Here is a 24,956-nt window from a genome sequence, read left to right on the forward strand (position 1 = left end):
GTTTTCTCTGTGGACTCTGTCCTTCCACAAGACGAATCAATGAGAACGCTACTTGTGTTCCAAGCTGCTTAAGACTCCTGGCCAAGAGCCACATAGTCATCCTGATCTGCTCAGTGCCATTCCTTGCAGCATTGCTGACATCTACATGGACAAGCAGGAAGGGTAGTGATCTGAACGATGGATGAGCTTTGGCGGTTTCTCTGTAATATTCTGAATTCAGGATCCAGGCAGGTAGTACACCACTTGGGCTCCCAAATCTGGATGACAAATTAATGCTTGGCTCCCTGCCGAAGGGAGTCACTAACCACCACCATTCTTCTCTTTTTTCTTGGTGCAGTGGTCCTAGAGCTCCTGTCTTTCGGGCCCTGCACACCCTGCTCTCTAGGCTGCTGACTCCTCTGCTTCATGCTTGCAGATGTCCTCTCTTCTGCCTTGTCCTCAGCAGTTCTACTACAGAGTGCTTGAAAGTGGGCTGAGCAGGGACTACTGAAGAGACTGGGTGCTTCAGAGGATTTGCAACAAGATCCATGGGGTCACAAAGCATTTAACTCCTAGGTTACCTATTTAAATCTACACCAATAAATAGGAAGAGATATGACTAGGTGATGCCAGTTCAAATACACTGTGCAAATCAAAAAACAATACATCCAAGTTCTAAGAGTCTCAGAAGACAGGTTAAGGATTTAAGGGGCCAGGAGGCTTGAAGTTGCAGTCCAACTGATGGTCCCCTCCTGGTCAGGAAGCACGTACTGTCCCTTCTCATGAGGGCACTCATCCTCTGGAGATGTATTGACTGCTGAGCCAGCAAGAGTTTTGCCATACATTTCCATGTCACCAGGATTTCAGCCATACCTTCTTTTTTAAACTGTATATTTAAACTGAGGATTTGTATCTGTAGAACAGACACTTTAACACTTTCCATATGTACTATATTTATTCTTCTAGACCAGTGGTCTCCAAACTCTTTTGATTGCGTACCCCCATCAGTAAAAAATTTTTGAGCATGCATCCCCAATATATGTATATTTATATAAATAGAAATAGAAGTTCTAATATTTTCTTCCCGCACCCCAATGAATTGTCTTGTGCACCCCACTTTGGAAACCACTGTTCTAGACAACACAGACCCACAGGCATTCCCTAAACAAGAATGAATGCTAATCCCTCTAGATACTGCAGACTTGGGGTTCTCTACATCCTTCTTCTTCTACTGACCACAACTTACCCTTCAAAAATGTCTTTGGACTTTTAGAAGGTTTAGCTTATTGTGTTATTTAGGAGAACTCAGAAGGCAGAAGAAACTAATGAAAAACTGAAGAGGCCTGAACCACCAACTCACAGAACAAGTTTGTTAACAGTAAAACTAGGAATTGGAAACATTGGTTTAAACTAAGGAAATATGATAGGAACTGTGAAGTATGAACTAATGCAAGAGCGTTAGTGTACAGTGTGAGGACTCCCAACCTCTTTCCAGTAGTTACACATTCCCTAATATAAATTAGGTGAGTTAGAAGAAGAGGTACAGCCTGTTTTTTCGGGTACATACACAACATGGCCCCAGCACTGCCAGGGATGCTCCCACCTGCACATTCCAAATCTAGAAATGCAGCACTGAAGTCACTCTGGGGATACCTCCCCTTTCCTTTAAAGTGACTTCCCAGCAACATTGGCAGGTATGATGTATGAGACCAGAATCAGGGCAGGAGGCATGTGCACTAGAGAGCATCCCTATTTCAGAAGGTCAGGAACAGAGTATAGATATGACCCCTACTTTCTCAACCAATGAGATGCATCCCCCAGCCACCTGCAGCCTGCTGCCAGATTTGCCAGCCCCTTTGCAGAGAGAGATGGACTCTGAGGTTACCTATATACATACAGCAAGGCAGCTATGATGCAGACTTCATTAACTGAGTCTGCTGGAGCATGTTAATTACCATGCTCCAGCAGACCCCAGCATCATTCCATTGAAAAATGACAGCAGGGATGCTTTAAATAAAGCCTGTTTGACACGCTTTAGTTAAAGCACCCATGCCACCATTTTTTTAGCATGGGGATGCTGATGCACATGATGCTCCAGGCACTTTCATTACAGTGGCTCTCAGAGCCACTCTATTAAAGCCCGCCCCTCCCCCCACCACATGTATAAACACCGTGAGTTCTTTCCTAAAGACACATACCAAGGGAAAAAAACGGCAAGAATTAACCAAACAACAGAGTATAGGGGGAAAAATACATGCAATGGAAAAAAAATTGGACACTAATAAAAGTAGACTGAAAAGTCCAGAGAGTAGAGTTCTCTGGTTATCTTGTTTTTTCTATCAGGGTTGTTAGGGAGAACCAGATGTAGCTGGATGGGAATCAGGATGCACACAGGAACACCCTTGTCTTGATAATTAGTGTCAAACTTCTGTAAAAAGTGCAAAAAGGTCACCTGAATTTTTGTCCAAATGTCCTCCTACAAAAGATGGTTCAAATCTCTACGAATAATGCAATGACTTAATTACTTCAATTGGTTTTCACGCATGGTACGCATGCATTGGTTTTACAGTACATGGTATCTGTATCCACTATCTGTGGAGCATACACATACATTTTCAAAGGTACCATGGGTACCACATATATGGACACAGACCTATTTCATGTTGTCACAAGGTGACTATTATAAAATCCTTGGGAGTAGGTAGGCTGGTGTGGGGCTAGAAACATTCCATTCATTAGCCAATTAAGACAATTCCCCATCTCCTCAGCTAGGAAAGAAAACTCTCCCATTTGGGATCAACAATGGCACCATACACTTGTGCTCTAATAGGTTCAGAAACTAGCATTTAACAGCTGTGTGATATATATATCTACCTGCATCCATGCACTGAACATTTATGCAGTTCAGCTCACTCTCAAAGGGAAAGAGAGGAGGAGAAAGAGGGGGAAAGAAAATAAAAGCTACAACCCTAGCCACAGTGTGCCAAGGCAAAGCAAAGTCTTCAACTTCTGGGCACCTGTGCTTTAAGCGAAGAGGGTGGTCTGTAAGAAGCAACAGAGATTTTACTTATAAAATTCACTGTAATCCATGCACAGAATCAGCTAATCAGACCATTCTCCAGAGACAACTAAAGGAGCAACACTTGGGAATCTAAAAATGAAAATAAGTGACCAGTATTTTAATCACCTCACTGCCCTTGACTTGCAATGAAAGTGAAAACTGGAGTTGAGGTTTTCCAGAAGCCACTTAAGGGAGTTAGGCACCCACCTCACCCAACCTCCCAAAATATAGTTTAATGATTACAGGTAAAAGACCTTGAACTGTTATTGTCCTTAGAAAATCCTACAGGAGAAACAGACAACCAAGGAAAGAACCCAAAGGGTTTAATTAACAAAAACCAACACCAAAAAAAAACTACATGGAAAATATTTCTGACTTGGTATTTTTATTGCATGGCCAAAGATACTGAAATTACAGAAAGTGCAGAGGGGCTGACTGTCAAGCCTATATACAAGACAAGTGCATTTTTATGGTTCTTTTGGAAAAAGAGAAGCCAGTTTATAAGCAGAAGAATACAGCACATAAATACAAGTTAAGTAAGCAAATGTTTGAAATATTCTTAGGTCTAACCCTGGTAACCTAATCCTTTCCTTGGCATAACAAAAATAAAATATTTTTATATATTGAAACTAACAAAATTATTCTTTGAAAGGAGTAATTCCAAACTTGGTTCCAAGTTCCACCAAATTCTGAAATACCCCATGAAAGGGGAAGCTTTTTAATTGGCCAAGGCCTGAACAGAGATTCCTCTGTTGATGTGGGGTTTTTTTTCCCTCATTAACATCACTAACACCAAAACCAGATCAGGGAACAGGAAGCCAGTGACATCATCAGCTCCTGTAGGAGAAATGTGTTGTTCTAACATTGGGAGGTAAGCAAGAGCACTGATTAGTCTTGGTTTTGTTTTTAGTTTGGTATACTTGTAATTACAGCTAAACAAATATTATATGAATAGGGAATCTGCTTACTTCAAAACAGATTGGATGTTGCAAAAGATTATCAAGGACATCCAGATGGGATGCCACTGGGACTTTCCTCCACTTAGTTTAGAGTACCTGGAAATTAGTTGGGATCAAAAACAGTTTAGTTTACCGTTTTAACCGAGTTACATATTATTCTCTTCTTCAAGGGAGAACACAGATTGTTAACAGCACTGAGGACTACATTTTGGTTTTGGCTGTGTTTGTACCACTGAAGTCAGTGGAGTTACTCCATATTTACCCTAAGGCAGAACAAGAGCAGAATTTGGCCCTAAGGCTCCTATCAGCAGCACTGAGCAGCACAGTAGATGAATTTTCAAGAGCAGAAAGGAACAGGGAGCTACAATCACAAGGGAAAGAACTCCTGCAGTTTATTAAAAATTAATAAGACTGAGGGAAATGAAAAAAAACAAACAAACAAACAAACCCAGGGCATCCCAGCCAGCTGCACAAAATTCAGGGCATGCATTTTACATCCTCATGTCCAGCCATTCTTTCAGTCTGTTAAAAACATTTCTTTCTGCTAGCAGACAACCTGTCGCCCTGCCTCTTTCTGGAATTAAGCACTAGGGTTACACTTCTCACTAACCTGAATAGCAGGAAGCCAGTATAGAACCAAAATCTATAAGATCCTTCTACCCCATCATTGGGCCCCCACAGCCTGTCACACTGAACTACTTTAGGTGAAGAATAGCCCAAGTTTGTTACCAGCTATCAAGATAAAATGCTGGTACAGGCCTCTCCTGGGAACAATAGATCTTCTATGTAAACTTCACACCCGATATTGCTGAAAACCTCAACATGAGTTAGAGTTTATTTAATACTTAAACTGTTCTCTCAAAAGCTTTTTCCAAAGAATTATTAGAAAAGGGGAGGGAGAAAGACTAGAATTTCACATCTTAAGCCAAGACCTGGTATGTGCCGTGCAAACACAGCCATAGAACAGGACAGGATCCAGATGCTGGGTGAGAAGAAAGGCCTCTCTGCTCTAGTAGGCTCCAGCTTGATCCTGGCAGTCAGAACCACTAGCACTCTTTTTTGAGACGGAGCTTGTAGCCAGATCAGAGTTCACCACTGGACCATATTTTCCTTCATTTTGCCTGATGGCTTCAGCATTACTTTCTCCAGGTTTCAAAGAGCAATGCCTGGCTTTAAAAATGTAAGTGATCTGATGTCACAGCTCAAGGACATAAACATCTACCCATTTCTAAAATGTCTATCTATAGGCATCTGCTGGGCCCCTGGAGTTGCATGTATTTTCAGGCAAAGAATAAAAGATATGATTCTCTGCTTCAGGATCCTCGATCTTTAGGTCACTTAAACTGGGCTTGCTACAACCATGCTGGGGTCTGCCCTGGGAAAGAAGAAATTGTCCCTCTCCCTCTTCAAGGAGGCTCCCCACAACTCTCCTCAGTGTCAATGACAATGAGTCATGGTAGTGTTGCAGTTACCATGATGGTCAAAAGAAAATGCAAGAAGAATGATGTATTTGATGTACTTTAGTGGACCAATTCTATAGTTGGGAGAGATGTGATCCCTCAAGATCAGGGAGGGAGATTAAAGGAGAAGACAGAACTATCTCGGGACTACCATTAGCAGAACTGACTTCTATTCTGGTGAACAGAAATGTTTATAAGGGACGTATGCTTTGCATTTTGCTTAGATAGCTACTCTGGCATCTGGACATTATTCAACTGCTTTTCTGAGTGCCTCAGTGGTTAACATACCAGAAAAGGGAACTTCCTTTGCTAGGAGTCTATTAAACTAATCACTGGTGTTTTAACAAGGAAGATAACAATAGCCCCCTCAACTTGAGCCCTGGCATGACACTATTTCAGAGTAAACATGCAAAACAAGCCAGCAAAGCTTTATGTAATGCACTTGAAATGCTAGCAAAACAAATATTACCAAATCCAAATCTGCTCTCACTTAGACAAGGGCCTATCTGATCCAAGCTTCTTGCATTGCAGATATGCCTAATGAATATCAGTGGCACTATTGCCTTACCAGAGGCAAAAAGATCATTCTGGGTCACATATTACCATAATTGAATCCACAGCTATCCAGTTCCTTGTTCATGATGAAGCTTTTGCTCAGCAGCAGTACAACCTATAATATATTAGGCTAACCTTTTGGACTCTACCTACTAGATGTATGACCTGCTTATTCCCATTACATTGTTCCATGTTGACAAATGTGCTAAGACATGTACCAAGCATCCCTCAGAATTGCAGTAAGAGTATGCAACAAGGTTGTTAACAACAGCTCGTTTCATTCAATTCAGTTTCCTATCTGACCCACCTCCATACTGTTACCCATAATGGTAAGCATACAAGGAAGCTGTCTATACCAAATCCAAATCTCTCTCTCCACCTCCAATTTGGCTATTTTAATAACCACCCTTCTCCATCTATGCCTACTTTCCAGTCAGTCACAATGCCAATGTGTGAACGGGGGCTACAAGATCCAGCCCCCTGCTAATAGTTCCTGCATTGGCACTGCATCTTTTTTTCATCATGATAGCAGAAGAGAAAATCTTTTTATATGCCCTCTTCTGCTTCACTGCTAGGGGTGAAAGCTAAAAGGGTTTGAGTCTCCCACATCCACTGCACCACCACCAGTAGTACTTTTCCCCCTCCTTATTTATTTACATAATAAATACAAGTGTTGTCAATCCTCACTTTCCCAGAAGACTATGGAAGCCAACTGGAGAAGCTGTATATTTAGGATTTCATGCAATAGAACACCCAGTAGTGAAACCTGGTTAACTAAGAACGAACATGCTTAAAAGGAGTCTTCACCTATGAACAAAGAGGATAGTTAACTGGGTAGTCCCTAGGGCAGGAATACAGTCAAGCGCTCCACTAACTGATCAGCCACAGGCTTGACAACATCAAGACTCACATTTTCAATTCTCGGCTGCTGAAGAAGCCATGGAGGAACCAGCCCTCATGATTCTGATATAAATAAAAGCAGCACCTGACTGCTGTTCTAATTACCATTGTGAGCCCCACCTGCCCTAGGAGCAGCCCAGAAACCCAAGGGCACAGAGCTCCTAAGCAGTACCTCCTGGAATATGTCATGAAAAATCGCAGACAATGATTTCTACCTCATTGGGGATTCTCTGGAAAAGAAGCATTCTGCTTCTCCCCAAAGTATGCCCTGCCTGAATAGTCAGGTATAGCATGCAGCAAACAAGAAAAATACATTGCTTTTCACTTCCTCCAAGACTTTCTGTATTCCTCTATTATACAACATTACTGTAGCTTTTGTGCAGTTTCAAGAAATACTGTGTCCACCATCAGTTTGCAATGATAATCAATATTTACAACCAACAGAGAGACAATGTCAGGGAGGGATATTTAAAGAAAATACGTTTTTAAGAATCTGTTATCATTACAGACAAAGTTCTCTGATCAAGCTCATTAGCCTTATTTACCAGTTAGGCTAGCCATTCATCATAAACACTACAATTTCATCAAAACATTTCAGCAGTGCAGGTCACATGGAATACAGGTGTACGCCAACCTTGTACAAGAGTGACTGAAAGGTGATTTGTTCAGTACATCTCACATTTAATACACGTGATTTCCCACCAAAAATTTCCATAAGGTGACCTGTATGTGTAAAATCCATCTCTGCTGAAAGACTCTTTGTGACTTTTATGACTCGGAAGAATAGATGAGGTACAGATAAGCATTTGACACAGATGGTTTAGGAACAGTGCATTCTACATTCATGCAGGGGGGCAGGCCAATAACCCTTTCAACCTTAGGACTCCAGTGATATTCATTAGCAGAAATTAATATATCTTCTGAAAAAGGAATCTTCTTCAGAACTCTTCTGATACTGTGGAGCCTCAGAGTGTAAGCAGACAGCATCTCATTACACTGATTTAGACCCCAATCCTACAGCTAGATCCATGCAGCAGACAGATTCTTATACCTGAGTGAAGTCCCATTCAAGTCAAGGGTGTCCCACACAGGCCACAGGAAGGCTCACCTTTTGGGATACAACTTCAGGATCAAGGTCTAACTCAGCAAAGCAAGTGTATGAGGCCTATGCATTTAAGAAACTAGCTCAAATCTCCTCAGCATCATAAAGAAAGTGATTCTAGATTTAGCTAACCACATAGCCTATGGCACGACTGCAGAAGCAACAGCCAGTTCAGCATGACTCAAGTCTGCTCAACTACATAACAGCACAGGCATGGAGAGAGGTGTCCCAACAGAGCTATGCAGGAAGCCAGCACAACACATGCCTGCACTATGCCTGGCTCTAGCCCATACTAGCAGTGCCTCTGTTAAAGGAACACTAAAACTCATCTTTAAATCTGGAAAGAAAGGAAAAGAAAATAAGAGATTTAAGAGCACTGAAATGCTCAAAAATAATCTGGCAGAAAGGGGACCCTTCTCTGTATTTTTGGGAGTATCTGGCACGATGAGAAACAAAGTAATAGGGAAGAGGCTGCCAGTACATGCTGCACTTAAACCTATAGGAAGGCTTTTGGTGTCTATGCCTGAGGTTTTCCTGACTTGGCAGAAAGCCAGGCATGGTGTTTACATTAGGACTAACAGTTGTAAAGCATCCCAGCCAGAAAGGTTTGAAATTTTTGAAAGAAGATTAAACATTTACAGCTGAGGAAGGCAGAGGATTTTCCTTGACTTCATTCTTCCATTTGAAATATTTTAGTAGTTCATCAATTGAGACATTCAAGTAAGAAAAGCCACTGCCAGGTGAATGGTGCCCTAACAAGAAGCCATAAAAGCAGTGGGAAGGCTGGTGATGGCAGCACTGGGAACACATGGGTCCTTCTCACTCTTGGTCTACTGACAGAGTGCCCAGTGATGATTAGTCAGGATCCAGACATCCTGCTTTGTGTTCTCAAAAGTCAACCCTCCTCAAGAAACCCATTTTCACCAGACTGGGCCTGTAGGATTACAGCTAATAGGTGCAGCCGGGTAGAAGATGTGAGCAACTCAAGGTAGGAACTTGTCTGAATCTCTGTATGCATTTGCAAAGCAGCACTTAGTGCAGTGGAGGCAGCTGAGCGCCCATTCACACAGAAACGGGACATGTGCCCATGAAAGAATGCCTGTAGACTCTGTTTTGACGGAAGCAGGGGGACAAGCTGGCTCTGTGACTTCCTTTTGGGAGAAGGAAAGGAAGATAACCCTCAAAAAGTTACTTTGCTTCTGATCCAAAATACCCCACATCTGTGTTCTGCTGTAATGGAGTATCCTCTCAAACACATGGGTCCATCCCATGTGGTTCCTGGTGTTTCAGAATGAAATACCAACATCACTAGCTAGCATTTATAGGTCTGCAGTATTGAAAATGAACTTTATTAATATACATGTTGCATATATCGCAGACTTCTGCAAATGTTCACATACCAGTAAAGACACCTTACAATTATAGATGGGCTTTTACCAAATCACAATGCCACTCTAGATATGTTTGGATATAAATCAGGCTCTAGACCAGTGATTCTCAACTGAGGTGCCGTGGCACAGTTAGGTGGCCAACATGATTCATAAGATAAACCCAGAGACTTCAAATAGGAATCCATACTGTTAAAAACATTCTGACTTGTTGGGGGTCTTTCTGAGATCTTTGCAACAGAAAAATTGCTCTAGTACTTTTCTGAAGTCAAAAAACAAGTGAAAATTAAGAGCTGACATTTTCTGACAGAAGCCTCAAGTCTAACGAGGTTTGCCTTGAATCTAAAAAGGTTGAGAACCACTGCTCTAGGTTAACACTGGCTGTCATATTTCAATATAAGAAATACAAATGGAATATATGGGCCTTTGATGTGTCTGTTTTTTGGCAGTCAGCAACCAAATATAAGAGCACAACACACAAACTTTCTCCTCAGTAAATGAGACAAAACTTCTGATGCTCCTTGGTAAACTATAGATTATTTTATCCCAGGTTTGTCCCAAAGTCAATGTTATGCATATTATCCATGTACAATTATGAAAAATCAGAGTATCTTGGTTTCTCATGTTGCAGAGATGGATCTTGCCATGGGCTGGGAAAGAATTAAATATAGTAATATAGCAAAGGTAGTAAACTGCAATCCACTAAATTCGGAGAGCATAGGGATAAAAAATAACTTGCTGTAGAAAAGAGAAACCAAAAAAGCATGAGAGAGAGAGAGACCCCTCATTCATTGAAATGATTCATCCAGCCTAAGCTGTAGTTTTACCTTGGTCAGACCCAGCTGCTCAAAAAAACAAACAAAAAAACAAGCTCTGGACAAATGAGCAATGCATTTTTTACTCACTGATCTATCAAGGTACAGTGTAATAAAATCAAGTAGAAGCGACATGGATCCTCCATTCTCATCACCCCCCACTGTAGAAAACTGACTTCCAGGGCCGAATTAACACTAAGCAAACTAAGCACATGCCTAGGGCCTTAAGTGAGGAAGGGGCCCAGTTGTGCTTATTTTTACATATTATAATTAATTGAAAAAAAATATATATGCTATTAAGTAGTGGCCCACTTGCCTAGGACCCACTAAAGGATTAATCTGGCCCTGCTGACTTAAAAAAGCTACATACAAACAGTCCAGGTAGAAATTCAGCAGTCTGGGTCCAGCTCCTGCGGCTGGCTTTTGATTGGCAGCCCAGAGAATTACATGCTTCAAGAGTCATACTGACAAGAAGCTGAAACATTATTGATGATTACGTTTTGTTTTTATTCTTCCAGTCAATTGTTCTCTGTTGTTAATGGAAAACTCTATTTCATTGCAGCTGCACTTGGGAGGGGACCCCCAACCCACAGCTACACACTGCCAACAGAAAGTGCCACTGGCAAGAAAGTGCAATTCAGCAGGGGTTACTACTATGACCTTACGTCCTCAACTGTAGTCATTCACACCCACTCATTACTAACAGTATTAATCTAGTAAGTCACAAGAGTCGATGGAAGATTTGTCATTGAGTTTAACAGAATCAGAACTGGACTATACGCTACTTCCCCACTCCTTCCCCACCCAAACTGTCCCTAAGAACTGCCTTGAGAATGCAAGGACCTTTCTCCAGCAATGAGGCAAGTAAAATTTGGTCACATATTGCCCTACATACAATTCAACTGTCAGCGCTCTCTCTTTCCTGTGCCTAATACATCTTGGCCCTACAAAAAATAAATATAAAACAGCAACTCACTCATATATCAATAGAACAGCACTACCTCTTGTTTAAGCACCAATTGTCCTGACTACCTAACTCCAGACAAACCGTAAGAAACAGAACCACTCAGCCAAAACAATCTTAAGAGGCAACAAGAGGAGGAAAAAGGGTGAAGCCTTACATAAAGATTAAGATCCTATACATGACCCATCAGGAGACACTGAGGAGATGGGCTAATTCAGCACAAATCATGGCCAGCCAAACACATTCACATCCCAAGGACACTGCCACACCTGTTAGAGAAACAGCTTAAAGTCTTCCCATAGAGCAACAGCCAGTATATCTATAGCTGTGGAATAGAAGAAAATTGTCTCATTGCTGAAAGGACTGATGCCACATGGCACTTCCACCCTGCACAGTAGGAGGGGACTATGTGCTCTTGGTGGGAAGAAGGAACAAAGGAATACAGAGCAACACCACAATCCTGATTAATAACCACAAAATTTGGATACTGCACTGGATGAAACTCCAGGTCTCTCTAATGAAAGCAGCTGTACAAACCTTGCTGCAGTCATATAGGCAGATTTAATTATTGGTGTTGCTGCTTCTTATCATGTTCTGAAACTAGCATTAGAAGCCATGTGAGAACATTCAAAAAATTTCTTCATAGACTAGAAGCTTTCCCATCCTAAACACTGCCTAAACAAGCTGCCTCTCTTCCTGCTGGAAGGATTTGGTAGGCTGGGTATAGTCCATGAGCACCTTTAATAGATTTTGCCCTGTCCTGTGACAGCATGATGGGAAATCAAGAAAGCAACTGGTTGAACAGTTGAACATCAGGGTTGATTTGTATCACACCAAGGCCTTCTGCACAACAGGAGATTTCTGAAATTTAAAAATCTGGAATGTTTTTCCAGTGGTGATATAGCAGGGGGAGCATCAGGGTTGGCAGGTAGTAGGGGTTCTATCATGTTGTCGAATCCCATACAGCAATTTGCCCGCCAAACCTATGGTTCAGATCCTAAGCTGCAGTCACGGAGCACATACTACAATGCACAAAAAAGGAAAGTATGCTTTATGCCACCTTCAGAGCATCTCAGTACTGGGGCCACCACGGGATAGGCCAGTCACCATTGTGAACCTGAGCATTCTTCTGCTTTAAAACAAGGAGGAAGAGGAAGGAAATTAATCTCTGCTTTTAAGTAAAAAACTGGGTATTCATATATTAAACACATTAAAAGTATTTTCAAGCTAAATCATTTTCCTTTTAAATACAGAAAATTCCCAATCCATGTTTAGAAAAACAAGAAATTAAAAGAGGTTCTGAATAAGACTTTTTCCTTTCATAAATACAATCCCATTCCACACCATTAAATAGGGTCTATGTTGTGTATTTTAACAGTACCATCACTTAAACAGACTCTACTAATAACAATTAATACTAGATGTAAAGGAGTGGGGGGAAGAGATATCCCAGGCCTTCAGCTTCATGGCGCGCAACTTTGAAAAAGCATGCAGTCCTACACTTCTGAGTAGGCCCTCAACAGAACAAACTGTTCCAATGTGGGCCAGCTTGCCTGGGAAATATCTTCCTGGCTTGTGAGGACTTAAAAACAAAGCAAAAGAAAAACAAAAATAAAACACCACAAACAACACATAGCCAGTGGTTTTAAACACTGCTATAAGCAAAGATATCCCCCAATGGATTCCAGAAAGGGCCTGACACTCAAAGTTGTGGGTATATTTTAAATAAACTTTCTATTTAAGGGAAGCTTTAATTAAAATGCAGCAGGTATTCCACACTCTTCATTTTAAGGCCTGTTTAAAAACTAAGTGAACCTTCTATGCAAAGTAACATAGTAATTCCACCCTTGCAATAGTAAAAATAGGGTAAAGTAAGCTCTCTCAGATTCACATGTCATTGGGAATTGCACTCACCTGCTGAGAGCCCTATTCAATAGCAGGTGGTATCCCAGCCAAATAAATTCTTGATCTGTCTCTGCAGCAGTTCAGAGTTAAAAATATTGATCTTGGCAAAAGTTCATGCACCGGAAGGAATTGAAAAAGTAAAAGCAAAATGGAAGAAAGAAAAGCATACCTTTTGCCATTAATATTTTACTAAAGATCCTACAGGAGTCTTGTGCTACAAAGGTGTTCCATCAATGGACTAACTAGCAGCATGGAAGTTCCATGGGCCAAATTCAAATTCCATTCTTTCTGGCGCTTCTGTTTTTAAGGAAGAAGTCCTGATACCCTCGGTAAACAAAGGCCATTGTTAGAAGGCAAATGCTGTGCAACCTGGATCCAAGAAGGAGTAAGCAATCGTTTCACACCTTGTTTATGAAAAATCTGAATAAATGCAGGGAAAAGTAGTCTTCTGTTCAGAGTGCAAAGAAGAAGTAAAACTAAACCCTTCCGTGCTTCCAGTAGCTTGTTTCAACTGAGTCACTCAATTCAGCTCTTTGAGCTTCTTACTGCTCAGAGACATTTAACTTTCAGCACCACATCAGCTCATGCCAGAGTTGGCATACAGAACAGAGGGCAACTAGGGATTTTGTGCACACCAATCATGATGAGGTCAGGGTGGTGGACAGCACAACCCAGAGCCAAATATTGAACTCTGTTTTGTTTCTCACTTCAAGGAGCTCAGAGACTTTTCTGTATCAAGGACACCTTTACAACTAGTCATATGACTTGGAGATCTGGAATGAAATCAGACGAGCAGGCCTCAAGCTGTCAGGAAAAATTCAGATCACATTGATGGGAAGCGAATTTTCCATAGATTTATAATCTAATAGTGCATTTGATCTCCAACTTCAGCATCTCTGCTACTTGTTCATTCTTACTTCTATCTAGCCATCAAACAGATACTTCAATTACTGTGAATGCATACAGCATATCTTGAGAACCAAATACAGGGGCATAACCTATGAGGAATGAATGCATGTATACAAGAACAAAAATAAACAAATATGCAGATATAGCATGTGGGGGATTTTTGTTTTAGGTGGAGATCGTTTGGTTTGGTTTGGATTTTTAGGTTGAGCTACTTACATTTTCCTAGCATTCTTGTTAAGTAATCAAGAAAAAAAGTTTTCAAGTTTAACAATGTTGTACTTAAAAAAAAATGGCATCATGTCTAATGCGTTTCTATATTGGGGTGCAAAACTCTACAACATTTCCAAATCTGCCATACACAAAGTTGTTTGTAGGCTTGCAGCTGCTTATGTTTTGTTATATACAGACATTTGGCTCATTATTGTAGGCTGTCTCCTAACTGCCAAGTTACTGGTGCTGATTTTATTCAGAGCATATACATGTGTTCTCAAAAAAGACTGGCCCTTTGAAATAAGAGTTGAAGCAGTATTAAAATCAGCTTCTCAAATTGTCATAGCTAGATATGGCTATCGTGGCTGGGTGGGTGGATGTTCCTGACATCCCCTCCCTTCTTCCTGAACATATAGGTAATATATAAGAAAGAATAAGTAAACAGTCCACTCTATAATGCCAAAACTACCTGTACATTACATAGATGTCTTAGGGAGAAATAGCATATAATGCTTCAAACCAAACAGACTTGAATAATGAGCATGTGCATAATTTCTGCTTGGTAGGTTGCAGATGGATGGATAATTACTCCAGCTGCTACTACTACTATTGTCATGTTTTCTGCTGTGAACCTTGGAATCTGAATTATTGTGAACATGTTCAGAGCTCCAGAAAGGCCCGACTATTTGTTTTAAACAATATAGGACCTACAGCTTAACAATATCCTTTTATTGACTTATTCCTTGTTTCACAAATTTCCTTTCCCACATTCATATCACCCTGAACAAATTCTTATTACAGCCTAGCATTTCCATCGCTCCTTGTCAGCCCCCTTTCCCTGCCAAAGGTATAAGGCTGACTTTGGTTGAAGAGAAGCAGCATGTGGGGAAGGAGGCTCCACAGCTGCAAGAACACAGGCCCCAGTTAAATAAACCTATCAGTCTGGCAGCCACAGAAAGAGAGTGTGTGTGCACGAGACCAAGAGAAAGAAGAGGGATAAAGCCCCATTGTTTTGTATCCAGAGTCTGTGGCAGGCACTTTAGCAGGGTTGAAGGGGCCACATCTGGCTATGATCAGGTCACTGATACCAGTTTAAAAGGATGCAAGGGGAAGGGGGAGGGAAGAGACCTGACATCCCTGTGATTGAGGGTTTAGGTAAGGGCAGAGTTAGCAAAAGAAGGATGGAGGTAACAATAGCGCCAACCTGCCCCTTTGGGAATATTTTTAAGCAAATAAAGTTTGAAGCATGGACTTGTACTTCCCCTTAGCCTCTCCCTGACCTGCAGAGCTGAAAAGGGGAGCTTTGTGCCAATATTGTGGGAAGGCTCAGAGACTGTAGCTTGGTTTTGGTAGGTAATTTAAAGGGCACCTGGGCTCACGTAAAAGACAAACCAAAACATCTACAACATTTTTATATTAGGCAAGGGCGGGGCTTTTCCTCCACAGCCTGGAACCCATTTATTTCAGTGAATAAAACATACTGCTCTGCTGAAAACTGCATTCCAGCCTCAGCCCAAATCTTTCTGGTCCTTGTGTGAGACAACTGCAGTTCAAAGTCCAAATACATCATTATGCAATACACTTCAGTGCCTGATACAGGAGCCTGGGCAGTAACAGAACTGGGCAAAAAGAGAAGGAGCTGGAAGAGCAGAGTTGCCAGAGCAAGACTTTGTTTTGTTTTGTTATTACTGACAATTCAAAAAGCTTTTTACTGATGGCCGAAGTTTTTTTTTTTTTACTGATGTATGTTTTACATAATGAAAATGTAATCCTTCTGCCAGACCCTGAACAAGGGCCATGTTCAAATTTAGGGGTAAACACCAACCCTAGTAAAAGAGTTTGGCTGTCAGTAAAAAGTTTATAAGTTACCGGGGGGGGGGGAGAGAGAAGAATTTCTGGACTGGCAACCCTGCTTAACTGCAGCAATGGTTTTACACCAGGGGTGAGCAATTATTTGGGCCTGAGGGCCACAGAGGCTGTTTTGGCAAACTGACACAGGCCAGGTCAGTACCTTCCTCTCCATCAACACACAATCACCAAAACTCCCATGAAGACCAGCCCTCAACCCCGCTGTCCAGCTGTGCAGTCTCCATGGAGGCCCACCCCTGGTCCTGCCCCCAGTCCCAAATGCAGCACCCTCACTGAGGCTCCCGCTGCTGCTGCTAACCCCACACTGATCTGCCTCCTGCTGAGCCAGCAAGGCTGGGTGGGGGCTGCTGCCACTGTGCAAGCATCCCAGGACAAGCTGCAGGCTGGCACAGGACAAGAGTGTTCTGTCCAGGGGGACTGAGGAACCTACTGCAGGTCATATTTTGCCAATCTCTGTTTCACATTCATATTAAGGAGGAATACACATCCTTATTAAGGAGGAATACACATCCTCGTTAATTAGCAAGGAGCCAGGGGAGGGGCACTCTGAAGTGCTTTGGGTTAGAGTACAAGGCAGTTGAGGGGAAAGGGACTTAACGGTGGGAGTCTACTACAGACCTCCCAACCAGGGAGAAGAGCTTGACCAGGAATTCTTGGGTCAGCTCACAGAGGTAGTGAAGGCTAAGGATGTGGTTGTCATGGGGGACCTGAATTTCCCGGACATCTGCTGGGAAGAGCAGTCAGCCAGGTCTGAACGCTCCCACAGGTTCTTGGCCAGAGTGCAGGACCTCCATCTAACCCAGGAGGTGCACAGCCCCACCAGGGGGACGCCTTGTTGGACCTAGTGCTGGCCACGGGTGATGACCTAGTGAGGGGGCTGCGGGTGCTCGACCACCTGGGCAACAGCAATCATCACCTGCTGGAATTCACCATCCAGCGCAAGGTGGCAAAGGCATGCAGTAAGGCAGCGGCCCTAGATTTTAGGAGGGCAGACTTCAATGAGCTAAGGAGGATAGTTGGAGAAGCGCTGAGGTCCCGGGGGGGAGGGGAGCCAAGTATCCAAGGACAGTGGTCGCTCCTTAAGGAGACGATCCTCCAAGCCCAAAGGAAGGTAATCCCAACGAGGATCAAAGGGAGCAGGAGAGCACACAAGCATCTGTGGCTCACCAAAAGCATCCGGGAATGTCTCCTTGCTAAAAAGGAGGCTTATACCCAGTGGAAAGAAGGGGTCATCACCAGGGAGGACTATTCTGTAGTTGCTCGGGGATGTAGGGGGGCAGTTAGGAAGGCCAAGGCAGAGATGGAACTGGGACTAGCTTCCCAGATTAAGGACAATAAGAAGTCTTTTTTTAAATATATAGGGGGTAAAAAGAAGGTCCCGGGTAATGTGGGACACTTGCAGGACAACATGGGTAACTTGGTCGTCACACCAGACGGCAAAGCTAACATGTTTAACTATTTCTTTGCCTCCGTCTTCCTAAGTAGGGACCAGAACAGCCACCTCCCTGCTGGGCCCCCCTCGGGCCCCGGGGGAGGCACACCTGGGCCACGGGTTAGCGAGCATTTAGTTAGGGAGCTTCTGGAGGGGTTGGACATATTCAAGTCAGCCGGCCTGGATGATCTCCACCCTAGAGTTCTAAAGGAACTGGCCGAGGTCATTGCAAGTCCCCTGGCACAACTTTATGAGCACTCGTGGTGCTCTGGTGAGGTACCGGAGGACTGGAAGAGGGCCAACGTGGTCCCCATCTTCAAAAAAGGCAAGAAGCAGGACCCGGGAAACTATAGGCCAGTTAGTCTCACCTCGATCCTAGGCAAGCTGTTCGAGAAAATTATGCTGGCACACATCCAGGAGGGGCCAGCAGGAGACTGCATGCTTAGGGGCAACCAACATGAGTTCATCAGTGGAAGGTCCTGTCAGACCAACCTGGTGGCCTTTTACGATCAGATCACCAGATCGTTAGACACAGGGGTTGCAGTGGATATAGTCTTCCTGGACTTCCGGAAGGCTTTCGACACTGTCTCTCACCCCATTCTCATTAAGAAACTGGGGGGCTGTGGTGTAGACACCCACACAGTCAAATGGGTCACCAGCTGGCTGGAGGGCCGCACCCAGAGGGTGGTAGTGGATGGGTCCTTCTCAACCTGGAAGGACGTGGGCAGTGGGGTTCCGCAGGGCTCGGTCCTCGGGCCCGCACTGTTCTACATCTTCATCAGCGATTTGGATGAGGGGGTAAAAAGCACCCTGTTCAAATTTGCTGATGACACTAAGATGTGGGGGGACGTGGGTACATTGGAAGGATGCAACAGGCTACAATCAGACCTTGACAGGTTACAAGGGTGGGCGGATGAGAATAGGATGGGTTTCAACACAGACAAGTGCAAGGTGATGCACCTCAGGAGGAACAACCGGCACCATACCTACAGGTTAGGGAACTCCCCTCTTGTCAGCACGGAGGCGGAAAGGGATCTGGGGGTCATCATTGACTCCAAGATGAACATGGGCCAGCAGTGTGGAGACGCAGTCAGGAAGGCCAACCGCACCTTGGCATGCATCCACAGATGCATCTCAAGCAGGTCCAAGGAGGTGATCCTCCCCCTCTATGTGGCACTGGTCAGGCCGCAGCTGGAGTATTGCGTCCAATTCTGGGCGCCGCACTTCAAGAGGGATGTCAACAGCATGGAGAGGGTCCAGAGGAGGGCCACTCGTATGATCGGGGACAGCAGGGCAGGTCCTATGAGGACAGGCTGCGGGACCTGAACCTGTTCAGCCTCCAAAAGAGAAGGCTGAGGGGGGATCTTGTGGCCTGTTATAAACTAGTCAGGGGGGATCAGCAGGCATTGGGGAAGTCACTGTTTCCCTGAGCACGGCCAGGAGTGACCAGGAATAATGGTCACAAGCTGGCAGAGGGTAGATTTAGGTTAGATATCAGGAGGTGCTACTTCACAGTCAGGGCAGCTAGGGTCTGGAACCAGCTTCCAAGAGAAGTGGTGCAGGCTCCTACCCTGGGGGTGTTGAAGAGGAGGTTAGATGAACATCTTGCTGGGGTCATTTGACCCCAGTATTCTTTCCTGGCATGGCAGGGGGTCGGACTAGATGATCTGCTCAGGTCCCTTCCGACCCTACAAACTATGAAACTATGAAACATTGTCCTGTCCTGTCCTGTGTCCCCTACTGATCCCCACAAATGGATGCTCCCCCAGCCTTACCTCTGCCAGTCCTGTCCCCACCCCTGTTCTGGCATGGACCCCCTAAAGAAGGACCGTCTACCTACCTGCAGCCCAGCATGGTTACAGGCAAATAACAGGACCCAGCAGGAGTAGCACATAAACTAGGCCAGGAGGCTCGGTAAACTGTCATGAGCTACAAGGACTTGAAAGAGCTTACTGCCGAGTGCTGTGCTCCCACTCACATGCCAAGTGGCACTCCTCTGTTCTGTTAAGTCTTTCAACACTTAACTCCAGCTTCATTTCTGACAGAGAACTTTAATCAGCTCCCATTGTTTAGTGTCTTTACAGATGGCTCTTTTTTTTTTTTTTTTTTTTAAACAGACTTTATGGACAAGCATGTTTAGCCTCATTATTTACAGACTGTCCATACATTTATGGACAGCTGGTAAGTTTGTGGAAGAGAAACTAGCTTGCTAATTTATTAAATGTCTTTACTTGCATTTCTAAGAGTATTTTTGATAAATTAAAAAGAAGAAAGGGGGGGAATAATTGTATAAATTTGCTTCTGTCACTTGGCTGTTTCTTTGCTTTTTAGTATTTCAATCATCTGGATAAGGGAACATAAATGAGTCAATTTCATTTTTGTTTCCACAGATTTTCAGTTTCTAATTTTCATGCAGAAAAGCTCTGCAGCAGTGTGTGAACAGCAAATGCTACAGGGGACCACTGACATCCCAAACTCACTTTTCAGAGCCTCTCTTTAATTTTCATTTTTCACTGAATCATGAGACTATTTCTAATCAATATTAAATTATAACTCAAAGAGTATGTAATACTCTGAACCTACTCAGAGCCTAACCTACCTGGCTGTTTTCCTTTAATGCCTGGAGGCAGACTTGTTATTTGGGAAGGTTTCTGCTTTCCCTTTTCAAAAACACCACATGGAACAGGGTTAATCTGAGGTCACTGGAAAGGACTCTTTCACTAGGCTAGGGACAAAACTACCTGCAAGAACACAGAGCTTATGTCCCCTTTCCTGTATTTACATTTCATGTTAATATGAAAAAGCTGCAAGACTCAAAAGCCAAAGCCCTGAGCACCCAGACTGCAGTTAGGGAAGGAACTTATCTAGCCCGCACAAATCTGAAAAGCAGAGCTACTAGTAAACATTTTAAAAAACCATTTTCAGCTTTGTGTCTCCATGACTAAATACAAATAGTCAAAAAGCCTGAGACTGAATCAGTTCAGTCTTCACAGGTTAGTCTAAACTGCATAGATTGAACCAGTAAGCAAGTGAACAGACAGTCACTTTTGATTCCAAAAATGCATCCACATGCCTGCGGTGTCCCAGGCCAGAAGTCAGGGGGCACTAAAGCATGCCTCCCTGCTCTGTTAGAATAGACAGCTTGAATCTGGATGGGATCCAAGACAGAAGTTCAATAAACTGATTTAATCTAAGTCAGAGAAGTCTGATACTGCATCCATCCAAGTTTATCTTAAACCAGGTTCAGTCATTTTGAAAGCAGTTCATGTCCACTGAACTTCTGTTGTGTGGCAGATTTGAACTGGTTTCCAACCACTTATACCAGTTTGTGTGTAATTTCTGTCCCCACCCCACAGGGCAAGAATCAGCCCTCCTGTTTTGGGCTTGCTCCTCCCCACCAACATGTTCCTTAGTGAGCTTAGATCTCCTGTGCTTTTCACGTCTACTTTCTTGCTTGTGTGCTCACCACATGGATTACATCAGCACACTTCTGAGAACATAGTTAATTGTTACTGTAGTATCAAATGCGGGAATAAAACACATGGCTTTTCCCTTGTTATGAACAGACAGCATATAAAAAATATCTTCAAAATAAGCAATTCATTTTTTAAATTACATTTAGAAGTTCATATTTTAACACAAGTCCAATTTGGGGAATAGCCAACTTGGCAAAAACCCTTTCAAATTTTGGCTTATATTTTTCAGCACAAAAAAATACCCCCAGAGCTTGTAAAAATATCTAATGAAGAAGTTATTTTATTACAGTTCTACTATCCATCATTATTCCACCACAAAACCTTCCATTAACCTGGAACCAGTGATGATATGGCAGCAACTGGCATCCCCTCCCCTCCAACTGCACCTGACCAGCTGGATAACAGTAACACCCAGCTATTAGAAAAGGTTCTGTTCTATTGACTAAAAAAAGAGCACAAATCCGGTGGCAGTAAAGTTCTGTTGGAGAAGTTATTTTCTAAGATGCACTGGAATTCACCCATCTCTTTCCTGCCCAGGAGGGTAGAACATGGGTGGAGAGGCCTATGTAACAGTCAAACAAGCCAGGAAGTAGGAAGAAAACTCAGGGGCTTTTGTAACTCAGTTACCTGGTAATGAAGTAATTTGAATTTTCATCATGCAAGAGTTTTGGTAGGTGGTGGGAGAAAGAGTTCATTTTTCCTTAGACAGGGTTATAAAGGAAAAATGCAAAGTAGTTATCAATTGGCTAATTTTGGGCCCATCTATCCAGACAACATTTCTTAAAGACTGACAAAAGCGTCCCCATCTGTGCACAACAAACTGCTATTTGCTGCACTTGTTTCTAAACTTATCCATAAATTTATGACTCCATTTTTATGCTTTTTCCAGAGATGGCACAAGTAATACTCCATATGCAGTGTACTGTGACTAGGTTCCTTAAGCAGCCTTCAGCTCCTCACATCAACAATCCCACGTGCATACACACATCTATAGCTGGTGGCAAGGAATAAGCAAGGTTAACATTCAGTACTGTTCATGGAAACACACTGGCAGAAATAAGACAACTACAGAACACTGAATAGGCTCCAGTGGGAGTCTGGAGAACTTCTCCAGATATTATTGCTACATAAGAGTAAGGGAGATATAAAAGCAAAGAAAGATAATCCAGGGTCTCCAAATGGGATTGTTGGGCTCCAGGGTGCCTTCTCACAAACATATGCCCTCTTCTTTCCCACATCCCCAAACCCTAAATTAACAGAAAAGCTGTACAAATACAAGAACATGGGTAAGTAACCATAACCATGTAGATGAAGCACAGATCAAACAGAGCACCCTTGCCCCCTGCTGGCTGAAAGTAGCAAATGGAATATTTTGTGTCTTAAAAGCAAGGAATACCCAGTTAAAACAGATTTAAAGCCCCTCCCTTCCCTTCCCCCATCCAAAAAATAGGCCAGTTGTCCCATTATGCATTGAGCTACTTGCACATTAGTCAGTTCATCTCTTTTGACAACTACCTCTGAAAGTCATCCACTTGCTTTCTTTTTTTTTTTTTTTTTTTTTTTTTAAGGGTTTTAGTCCAAACTTCTTTCACTCGCAACCTCCCCTCCATGACCAAATACCTGCCAATCATCTATAACAAAAGTTCTCAGCCCCAGGGCATACAATTTAAGCATGTAATAGGAATGTCATACCTAGCATGAGCTTATGGGGTTATACTTCTGGAAGTGACTGAAGTGAATAATAAACTAGCTAAAAAATAAGGGCCAAACCATCTTCCTGAATACTGAGTCTTGAAAAATGATGCTAGCTCTATGTTTTGGCCTCAGATGATAGCTTCATCTTAGCCTGTTTGGAATCGCGCAGCCACAAAAATGAAAATGGTAAAAACACTGTGACCCACTCTGGTATCTGCTATGACCCATCAGATAACCAACACCTGGAGTGCCCATGTGCTATTGCTGGAGGAGACAGGAAGAAGATTTTGCTGCAAGAAATTACAGAACAGCAAGAGAAGCAACACAAGCAAAAGAAACAGAGCTTTAGAGTACAAAGGAACCATGCCTTCATATATGTTCCTATAGCACCAGCAGAGTAGTACTCAGCTGCTGCTGATGGCTTCAGGGTTCTACCAAAACATGGTATCTAACAAGTTAAACAAGAAAGACATCCAGGTCATTAAAGAGCTGGCATGGTTTACTTCTGGGAGAGTCAGTAACACAGAAAGTTAATCTGGGAAAAGCAGTCACTAGCCACACTCACCTGCCTGTATGTGCACACAATGATTTCTCTCAGGTGATAATGCATAGGTGTCATGGTCTCACTAACAGTATCCAGTGCCATATCTACCTCCTTCTTTATTCTGTGACCCTCTGGCAAAAGCTGGACCACTTTCATCACAACCTGGGGGACAGAAGCAGCAAGTCACTTTATTCCAAAATCTACATATTATGCATAGCCCCCAGAAGAAGAGATTAGTTCAAATTTAACCCTCATTCCCATCTGTACACCTAAATCCATGAGCTGTCTTCTGTTGTATATTGGTACCATTAGCTCTGTGAGCAGGTGTCTTTTTGTCCTGTGTTTTTTGCTCAGACCTCAGTAAAAATGAAGACTTTATCTGTGGCAAAGGCTCGTGGGCACAACAGTAATACAAAAGGACAGTCACTATCCACAAAGACCATAAAGTCAGATCATCTACAGTCAGGCTCCTTTGCATGTAGAAAAGGGTTGCTTACTGGCCAGCTGGCAATAGCACTGCGGTGGCAGGAGACGATAGGAAATAAGATGACTACTGGATGTGAAACAGTGAACTAAACATAGACGATGGTTTTGTGATTCGTTATAATCTAGCTGGTGCCTCTTCTAACTTCTCAGTATACCACAGGTATTTTTTTCCATTCTGGTCTTGTTCTTTTACATAATTAGGTTATCTGTTTGACTAAACCTTTTTTGCTTTGAAGCTACTTCTGACAGTTTTCTCTTCTACTCTTAATTTACTGTGCCTTAAGTGCCTGTTTTTTACTTTTGGAGTTAACACACGCTGTTGTTTTAAGTGCATTTGCTTCCTCCTCAGACCTTGAAAAGCCTGAAGACTCATCTAGCATCCTTCCTAAATACATTGCTGGTCTAAGAAAAGATACCACTATTTAAAACAATTCCTTACTTCTCACTTATTTCCTGGACCATCTCAGCTACAACAAAATCCCAGCCATGCTATATTCTAAAACACTTATTCTTAGGAGAAAGATTCCTAAAAAATATTTTACCTCTACTAAAGACAATGCCCAGAAAAAATGGAGGACACACACCCCACACAAGCCACTGCTGAAATGAGTGGAAATGCAAGCGCTCAATATCTCTGACCCATGGTGTCTCTAATCCTGAGACACCTAAGAGCACAGGCCAGACTTTCTGCGGTACAGCAGGGACTAGAATACATGGGTATTTCAGACTCAGATGATTAAACTAGCCACCAAACCACCCTTCTGCTTTAATCCATTTGGTCACCTCAGGCTTCTTGGCTCAGTCAGGCAGTTAAGACAAACTGCTTGTGTTTCTTTTTTAGTTAAAAATCTCAAATGTCTGTTATTCAATTGCATCTCAAAACCAGCTATATGTTGATAAGACAGGAGGAGCAGCTCACCAGTCTTAACAGAAAGGCAGTATTACTTTGAAGTCTTTTTAGCCCAGGATGCAGAATGACAGTGGAGCTCTCAGATTACAAGAAATAGCTTCCCTTAGGAAGATGTCACGACAGTCAGGATTGTTAATCACTCTGAAACCCTCAGAGATTTATGTTTTGCTCCACTATCAAGAGAGCTTTATTTTCCAGAACTTGCTGTGTTCATAGTACTTAAGGTCATGTCTGCATGCCTGTATCCAACACTCAGAAGCACCACCATGAAGCACACCTTGCATACTCACCACTACAGTACATGCCCCCACTGCCAAAAATGAAGCAACATAACCAC

At 42.8% G+C, this 24,956-nt stretch overlaps 1 protein-coding gene and 1 long non-coding RNA gene across 4 annotated transcripts in view; one reads left to right on the forward strand and one right to left on the reverse strand.

Moving 5' to 3' along the window:
* Positions 1-10,978, forward strand: part of LOC149859836 (uncharacterized) — a 102,240-nt gene extending 91,262 nt beyond the window's left edge. The window contains exon 3 of the long non-coding RNA XR_016443495.1: positions 10,782-10,978. This is a non-coding gene — a long non-coding RNA (uncharacterized LOC149859836). The remainder of the gene's footprint in view (positions 1-10,781) is intronic.
* The window catches only part of PALD1 (phosphatase domain containing paladin 1), a 199,068-nt gene that overhangs the window by 66,484 nt on the left and 107,628 nt on the right, over positions 1-24,956 (reverse strand). For all 3 annotated transcript variants that reach the window (XM_090057409.1, XM_090057410.1, XM_090057408.1), the window contains one exon: positions 23,245-23,385. In XM_090057409.1, the coding sequence (XP_089913535.1) occupies positions 23,245-23,385 (141 nt within the window). The remainder of the gene's footprint in view (positions 1-23,244; positions 23,386-24,956) is intronic.

Source organism: Crocodylus siamensis, chromosome 7 (genome assembly GCF_052110815.1).
Source record: "Crocodylus siamensis isolate JL-2025a chromosome 7, ASM5211081v1, whole genome shotgun sequence".
NCBI classification, from domain to species: domain Eukaryota; kingdom Metazoa; phylum Chordata; order Crocodylia; family Crocodylidae; genus Crocodylus; species Crocodylus siamensis.